This window comes from Pygoscelis adeliae, unplaced genomic scaffold, assembly GCF_000699105.1.
Source record: "Pygoscelis adeliae isolate BGI_AS28 unplaced genomic scaffold, ASM69910v1 Scaffold111, whole genome shotgun sequence".
NCBI classification, from domain to species: domain Eukaryota; kingdom Metazoa; phylum Chordata; class Aves; order Sphenisciformes; family Spheniscidae; genus Pygoscelis; species Pygoscelis adeliae.
Window position 1 is genome coordinate 1,789,506 of NW_008824542.1, and position 8,815 is coordinate 1,798,320.

The following is an 8,815-nucleotide window of genomic DNA, read 5'->3' on the forward strand; positions in this document are numbered from 1 at the left end:
AGCTCAGTCTTCCCCAAATCACCCAGGGCTGGCTTGCTTTAGCAAAACAGAAACAGGGACAGCATAGGAAGAAAATACGTGTGTAGGGAGGAACCAGCAGAGAAGAGAGATTGAAGGATAGCATAAGAACAAATGAATTAAAATGACTAGCTGATTTTTAAACTGCAGTATGGAAGTTGTCCACTAATCAGTGGATGAAGAGGGTTCTGGAGTAGCCTTACAACAGGAACAAAAGTAGGTGACAATAAAACAAATTGAAGACTGAACTTAACCTATGAACTGGTGTGTGTATACATAACCTGACCTAGTAGAGTAACAGGCAAGTGGATTTAATGGGCTAGACTGAACCATGGTCAAATTAAAATATGGTGAATATTGTATCTGTTGTCTGCAATATTAGCGTAAACTTAGTTCATCACGCTTCTTTCTGAATGTCTTGAAGAGTAGGACTCAAGCTACGCGAGAGTGCTTTTCAGAGTTTAGATAGCCATTCTAATACGCAGAAGGATTTTAAGAGTTAATATTTGTGAATTGATGGTTAAGATGAAGTTCATAGGTAGCATCTACCCAATTTTCTTGTTGCTTCTTTGGGAGGATCGATTACCAGATACTCAGATGAGAGAATGAAACAGGCAGATTCTGGATCAGACCCTGTGTACCATCTGTATATTAGTTTCACTTTACGTGTTCAGTTACTTTGTGTATGGAATTATAGCCTTTTTTACACTTCTATAGAAAGAAAAATATTAAAAATAAGATTATGCAATTGTGGAGGACCAATTTAGGCAGAGGAACCTGAGGACAATTGTGGCACATGGAAGCAAGTTCGAAGTTAATTAAAATCAGGTTTAAAGTCTTTTAAAAGCACAATTTGGCAAGATCAGGATTTGGTCCTACCTGGTCTTGTGTGAGTACGTATTTTGCCTCAAAACAGTGCAAGCAAGACAGAAAAATGAGTAAGTTCTTAGAACAAGTTTTAAGGTCCTGGTTCATTTCCAGTCAATTTCAAAAATTAACAGTTTTGTTTTACCTTAAAAGCTTTTTAAGAGCCATCAGCTACCCTTTTTCTTTTGAGGATTCTTATGAGTTGCTTTTGCAGCCAACGACATATGTTTTACGTGTCTGCATGAGCACTCTGCCACTCCAAGAAACTCTTAGTTCCTTTAACATTCATCCCGGTCTCGAATTATGCCAGAAAATCTACTTCTTTTATGCCATTGCATCAGCATACTGCCCTATGAATTAAAGATCAGACAAAAAGCCTGAAATAAGGAAAAGGATTATCTGAAAAAAAAAAAAATTGGGGAAGGGGAGAGCATCCCTAGGGGCCTGCTTTAAGCAATTGTGCTGATGCTCTAAACGACAGTAGCTGAACTGCTAGAGCTCAGAACCGTGAAGGTGGGATTTGTACAGTTGCTGTAACCCAGGTATTACCATACAGAGCAGAGCACCTGCTGGAATTTGGAAGTGGCAAAGACTCATATTGTGGCAGGAAATTAGTGCTTCAGGGAATAGAAGTACTACTCGTTAATAACAGTTCAGATTAAAATACACTTTAAAGCTATCTGTAGTCTGATTGTCACTGTTTCTCTTCATGTATTTCGCTGTGGCCAGGCTTCATTAATAGATGAAGAGAAAGAGACGACCTCTGTCAGAAGCTAGTTATTTTTGGTTCTTATTCACTCCAAAAGTTTAAGTACCCTGCACATGTACTATAATTTTCTCATTAGTCTTACAAGCAAATTTTAGGTTTGATCCATAACTTCAGTACTGAGTGGTAGTGAAACCTGGGAAACACCACAAACACAGGTGACCACTTACTGTTTCTGTGCCTTCCCTTGGTGCAATGGTTTTCAGCCTCTATTCTTTGATTTAATTGCTAACGAAGCATGTTTCAAAACCCATTCACATACGTTAAGCCCCCTTATGGGGAGTACTTTGACTTGGATTGTTAACTTTTTTCTGTCTTTTAAAGAACTCTGACAATGTGTCTTTTAAAAAAAAAAAAAGTGAAATCATTAGCCTTGGTGTGATCCCAACACCTCAGTTTTTGGGGAACCTTGCTCACTCTTAGATACTTGTTTGTCTTACGCTTGCATTACCTTTGCTATCTGGGATTAAAAGTGGTAAGTTGTTTCTGTCCGAGTTGTCTAAATAGTATGTTTCACACTTAACAAGAAATCTTCAGTATATCTTCAGCATTACAATTAAGTATGTTTGAAGTTTTGTGAAGCCCATGTTACGTATTTTAATGATTGTAAAACATTGGTGGATAATTGTGCCAAACTTCATGAATCAAAGTACATTCTTTTGCAACTGTTGTTGGAAGTTTTTAGTGGAGTAATACAAGTAGTTTTGTTAACTGTATGTTTGTGTTTTCCCCTGTTCCTCATAGTTAGGGGTAATTTACAGGCCTGCTGTTACCAGAGCAGTGCATGCTTGTGGTAGCAACTCAAGATACCAAAATGCTGTGCTGCAAAGTTATGTCTCTGCATATAAAAAAATACTGTGAGGCCTTTGAAGATGCACAAGGGATTGAATTGTCTGCTGGCCTTTGAGACAGTGTGATGTCCTTCAAAAAACACTTGGGGCGGGGGGAGTAGAATACCTTCCTTTGGATAACTTTTATTGATCAAGGAGACTTCCAAAATTGTTTCATTGTGCTTCCTAGAAAAGCTTGTTCATGTCCATCTTTGTGCAGTGCTGTCCTTAGCCCCCACACAATCTTGACAAATAAAAATGGCATTTTAGATTTTTGTAATCTGCAGCTCTGTTATGACTCCAAGCTATCAACTTCACGCCTAAGAGTAGTTTTAATCCTTTCTATCTACTGTGTTAACTCGAGCTGAAGCTGAATATGGCCTTTATTTCCTTTAAATCCTCTCCACTGTGTCCATTCTTGGTTATGAACAGAATCAGTGGCCAGTCTGTCATTAGACAGATAAGTTTGATAATCAGTTCTGTTGTCCAAACAACTCTGTTCAATGCAGCTGAAATTCAAAGCTTTCATCATCTTTCATGTTGAACCATACCTATAAGTGGGTACAAGTATGGAGTGTGGTACCACTGCGAAGATAATATTTCCTATCCTTTATATTCCTTCAACTCCCATTTATTAAAACGAAACAAAACACACTCAAAAAAAAAAAACGCGGGGGGGGGGGGGGAGATTATTGGCCTTTGCTTTCAGGGATCTACCCCTAGATCTAGAATTTCTCATTTGTTATCCAGATATCTAGAGGTTGGCTTTGCTTCCACTGAACCAGTGATGTCAGTGCTTCTCTTGCCCCTATACTTACTTTGCTAGCAGTCACAATTGTGCTCCTCCTCTCTCTTTTTTTTTTTTTTTTTTTTTGTGAAGCATACCCTATAAATATCAACAGCTCTACCCTAGCTGCTTTGAAACTTGTTTCTTTTACCTACAAGTAAATTGGTATGGTTTAGGAATTGGCTTCCTGAGAATCTCTCTCTGGCTGTCATGTTTACCAATGCTTTGTGTTTCCCTGTGTTCCCTATTTGCTTATAAGTTGTGTTGGCATGCATTTGGGAAGCACTGTTTTGTGGGGGTTTTTTTATGGCTAGAAACTAAATGCTCCTTACACTGGCTCTGCCCAGATTAAACTGCCCTGCTTTTACTGTTAGGTTGCTGTGCTTCCTCTGGCAGTTTTTCTGTAGGCATGGAGGAGGTAAAAACTGAAATGCACTTGTTGCATCTCTCCTGTTCTTCTCTTTCATTTCTTTTTCCGTAGTTACAGATATTGCTGGCAAAAAAGCTGTTTGTGGAGAATCTTCCACCTCTTTAAAGCAAACTTTTTGTTTTCTCAACTTGTACTTGAACTGAATCATATGCTTACCTCATGCATGAAATTGGCATGTTTAGATAGTAAGACATCATGCTGTTCTGCTTCCCCATGGTTTGATATGTTGGCATATTATCAGCTACAAGAAGGTAATTACTAAATAAGTAGATAAAAGGAAGTCTTTTTCTGGTGAAGGAGGAAGAAGAAAATGAAATCTTCAGGAAGTTTGGAATAATACAGTTAATTTTCTTACCATTTTTATCAACACTTGAATAAAAAATATGAAGCATTACTAAGAGGATTATGAAATGGAGAGCAGTCTGCTCAAGTGAAGACATAATTCTACTTTCTGTTTAAGAAAATATGGTCAAGTCCAAAAAGTTTAGGATTCTGTATTTTATCATGCTGAATGTTTTACTCAAACAATGAAGAATATATACTGGTATAGTATAGTAGTAGCTGCTGAATTAAGAGTAGAAAGAAATGGAAGTGGTAGAAAACTACTGTGGACTGAAAACTGAAACACGTTTGTTTGTATTATGTGAGTTTGGTATCATTACCACAAAGTTTAATATATTCAAGATTTTTTTTCTTGCGGGATGGTAAACATTTTTAAATTATGTAAATGGTCATTGGTTGCTGTTCTTCCTGTTTCATATTTCCTCTGCAGTAAATATATATGCTATTACATGGCCACCACTTGTAAGCGTTGGCTTCTTAAATATTTTATACAAATAGTCTGACCTTAATGGTTGAAAAGCAAACATGTGCTTTGCGTACTGCGGATGAGGGGTGTATTTACAAGGATGTTTCTAGAAAAAAAGTAAATTTGCCTTTCTCTTTACAGGTTTGCACTTCGTTTTAGACATCTGGGACCATGTTCTATGCTCACTTTGTCCTGAGCAAGCGTGGGCCGCTGGCCAAAATCTGGCTGGCGGCCCACTGGGATAAGAAGCTAACCAAAGCCCATGTTTTTGAATGTAATCTGGAGAGCAGCGTGGAGAGTATCATTTCACCAAAGGTATCTGTTTTACACTGATGTAATGTTATCTTCTAGTGAAAAGAAATTGTGTATACAGGTGGTAGTTACTATTTGGGTCACTGAAATAACATTCTTAATATTGCTTTTTTAAAGGGTGGAAAGGTCTGTTCAGATGTGAAATACTCTATTGACTCTGATTCTGAAGAGTATTTTCTTATCAATTTTTTAATGCTAAAGTGTCGTGCAAGTTACTTACAAAATGTTTTGCTTTGTATAAATGGAGGACTTGTATCTTGATGTACCATGCATCATTTAGAAGCACATGTCTGGAAGAGAGGAAGGCCCAGGCTTTCTAAGAAGTAACTTTTAAAGGCCTTATGATGACACTCTTTAAAAAAAAGTCATTGGGAGCTGTAGAAATAACACTTAAGATATCCTTGTTTGTGCTTGTGACCTGAGTTCAAAGCATGTTTCTGCTTAGCTACAACAAAAAGATCTGAAGTATCGTGGTAGCTTGTAATGTTAGTGGTTACATGAGGATAGTTTTCCATATAATAAAAATGCTACACTGTGGTGTAAAAGCCTTGCTTTTGAAGCTTTTAGTCTATGGTTTTCTGTGAAACGAATAGATAGCGACAAAACTGAAAGAACATAACACTTCTGGATGGCTATTGTGAAACCAGAGGAAATTTTGAGGAACTTGGGTTTTTAAATGGTGGGGTTTTTTTCCCCTCTACTACTCATGAAAATGAAATTTTCCATTTAAGAACTAGTGGACTGATATGGTTGTGACTTTTGTCACTTAACAGATGTCTGAATGTCTTATAAGAAAAGCAACTATTTGAAAAAGAAAAAACTTATTTTTATCTTTTATTTTGGTTGATACAAATATAACAATGTTTCTATAATGCTACTCTGGATTTTGGAAGAACTGCTAAGTATAAGCAAAAAATGTATAGTACAATTGCAGAGATACTTGCTATTCCAGAACAGTGATTTGGTTCAGTGTCAGCTCTGGAAGGATTTAGAAAGAAGATAATGTTCATGGACTCACTAGTGAGCTGCAGCATTCTTTTAGAAAAAGGAGAAATTGATAGGCACTCTTTCATATATTTAACTTTGTGTAACACTTTCATCAGCTGGAATATTAGAAAGACATTGTATGCAATAAAAATTTTGAATTCTTAGTTTGAGGTTAAACCCTGTATGGCTTAATCTTTCTGGGAGACAATTATTCCATGAACCCTTCAACACAAGTCTCATGCTCTTTCAGACTAATGTACTTATGAAGAGTCCTTCCCTGGAATTTTTTTATCAGTTTTCTGTTCCCACAGCAGATGCTTGATTACATAGTAAAGCAGTGAGGTTAAAGAGGAAAGGAACTTAAACTTGTTTTAATGTGACAGTGCTTGTTTATGGACACCCCACATCTTCCACTATTTCTCTCTGATTTTCTCCTTAACTGCAGGACAGAAGATGGAGAGGTAACAAGTAACAGTTTTTAACCAAATTTTACTTAACCAATTTGTAACTTATGGCTGTCCAAATTTTTGTATCTTTCACTTTTTTCACAATTAAAGTAACAAAGATGTCAGAAGAAGATGTGGTAAAATGGGTTTTGTCTTGTCTTTTTTTTTTTTTACACTAGACAGAGCAGTGTTTGGGAATTCCTAGAGTGAGCTGCTATTAATTTACTGATATTTGCCAGGTCATCCATAAATAATATGTAGAGTATCATCTTGAACTCTAGACTTTGCATTCTTTCTTTCTTCACTTTTCTGCTGATTTTTATACTTGTTTTGGATACTTGATGTTATTGGAAAAACTCATGCAAAGCTGACTGAAATGTCATTAAAGGAAAAAAAGTAAGGCTACTTCTAATTCACTGATTGTGTGATATGTTTTTAGGTGAAGATGGCACTTCGAACCTCAGGACATCTCTTACTAGGCGTTGTTAGAATCTACCACAGGAAAGCAAAATATCTTCTTGCAGACTGTAACGAGGCTTTCATTAAGATTAAGATGGCTTTTCGTCCAGGTATCTGTCTTTATCGAAGCACTCTGAAAAGTTACATTGTTATATAATTGTATTTATTAAGAAGGTGTACAGTTCTACCTTCCTATCTCTGTAGAAGAATTACATAAAGTTATACAGGATTATAGGAGAAGATACTTTAGTGCAGCTTCAGGCTGGCTGTGTGACTGAGTTGTATGCTGAAAAACATCTTTCAATTGAAGTCTGCATGAAAACTTTTCCTATTAGTGCTGATGCAGTAAAATCTAAGTTATGATTTTGGCTCTTGTTGGTGTATGATGTTAAATGGAAATATGCTGCATGTTTACCACCTTCTGTCACAAGTCTGAAAAAGGCCAGTTGCATGTACTGAATAGAAGCACAGAAGGGAGCTTGTTTCCATCGAGGGTAAAGATTGCCTTGCCATGAGTTACAAAAGAAACACAGAAGTAAGCTGTGTTTTTACCACTTTCACATTTTAGTTTCTGGAAGTAATGTGAACTGTAATGTGCGCAACAAAGATATTTTCCCTTTTGTATGTGTGACGCATAACTTCCCCCTCTATTGTTGTTTACTCTTAAGATTTTCCATGAGGATGGGGAGCCATATTAATACCTGAAGTGACTTTCCATCCAGCAATTAATTACTTGGCTTACACACCATTGATAGTTTTCTTTAATTCTGGCCTGGGAAACTTTTTTCCAGCCGGAGTATAGTTGTGGCAGTGACGCTGCTGGATACTCACAGCTGCTGAATCATATTCTAACTTTTTAAGTTTGTGAGTGTGATAGATTTAAAAGCTGAACTTAAGGAAGACTTTTTCTTAAAAGGCAACTCTTGAAAGCCAGTGCAACAGTAAATTTGAGAAAAGGTATATAATGCCTTTATCTTCATTTCCTGATCTTCATGTTGTGATTCAAGCATTAAACTTTATGTAGCTTTCAGTGGCAAAATGTTGACTGTTGCCACTTTTTTCTTTACTCTTGCATTTAACTTCCCAGGGTCATGAGAACACATAAATTTGTTTAAATTCATAAGGCAATCTGTTCTCCCAATTTTCCCCCTCCCAACAGAGCACATGTAGAAAGTGAAGCGCCTTAAAACAAGACTTACAAAAAGTGGCATGCTGACCTGAAACAAGTTGAGGCACTTGTCTTTGTTCTCAGTTTATCAGCTTTGTGGCTTAGGCATTGTCTTGATCCTGTCTGCTCTGAGAGTCATTTACATGTTTTATTTTAAGCAGCCAACAGGTAAAAATATTGGATAGCCCTGAAAGGATGGACTAGGTTTCTTCATTCCTAGCCCAGTACCAAGATGAGTAAACTACAGACTCATGCTTGTCCTGGTCTCTCTGGACAGTGGTTCTTGATTATCCATTGTGGAGGGGAGCACAGTGGGCAGAGTGTTTCTGAAGTATCTGTACCTCAGAATTGCCTGTGTTGTGTGGGTCAGAAGGCAGAACATAGAGCTCAGATCTCCTGCAAGTTACAGAAGGAATTGAACCTGCATTTCCCATGCACTTTCAAGTGTCCTGACCTCTAAGCCTTTGAATAGAAGAGAGGCACTAACTACTGGCACTGGTTTTGTGTGATGCCTAATCTGATAGTCATGCTCTGACAATGCCCACTGAATAGCAGATTAAGCATCTGGGGAGGATAAGAAAAGGTATGTATGTGGTTTAGGTAATCCAGCTCTTTTAAATGCAGAAGCCTAAGTTTGTGTGGCCCAAGTACAGGCAGTACTGTGCTGGGACTTTCAGAGCTAATTGAACTGACTAAATGACTAGTAGCAAAGTAGTCTTGACAGCAAGCCCGACACCAAGTTGGGCGGCAGTGTTGATCTGCTGGAGGGTAGGAAGGCTCTGCAGAGGGACCTGGACAGGCTGGATCGATGGGCCCAGGCCAACTGTATGAGATTCAACAAGGCCAAGTGCTGGGTCCTGCACTTTGGCCACAACAACCCCATGCAGCGCTACAGGCTTGGGGAAGAGTGGCTGGAAAGCTGCCTGTCGGAAAAGGA

At 37.8% G+C, this 8,815-nt stretch overlaps 1 protein-coding gene across 1 annotated transcript in view; it reads left to right on the forward strand.

Moving 5' to 3' along the window:
* Nucleotides 1-4,644: 4,644 nt before the first annotated feature.
* RAD21 (RAD21 homolog (S. pombe)) overlaps nt 4,645-8,815 on the forward strand; it is a 19,597-nt gene continuing 15,426 nt past the window's right edge. Inside the window, exons 1-2 of the mRNA XM_009321678.1 lie at nt 4,645-4,821; nt 6,691-6,820. Coding sequence (XP_009319953.1) covers nt 4,678-4,821; nt 6,691-6,820 — 274 coding nt within the window. The 5' untranslated portion in view covers nt 4,645-4,677. The remainder of the gene's footprint in view (nt 4,822-6,690; nt 6,821-8,815) is intronic.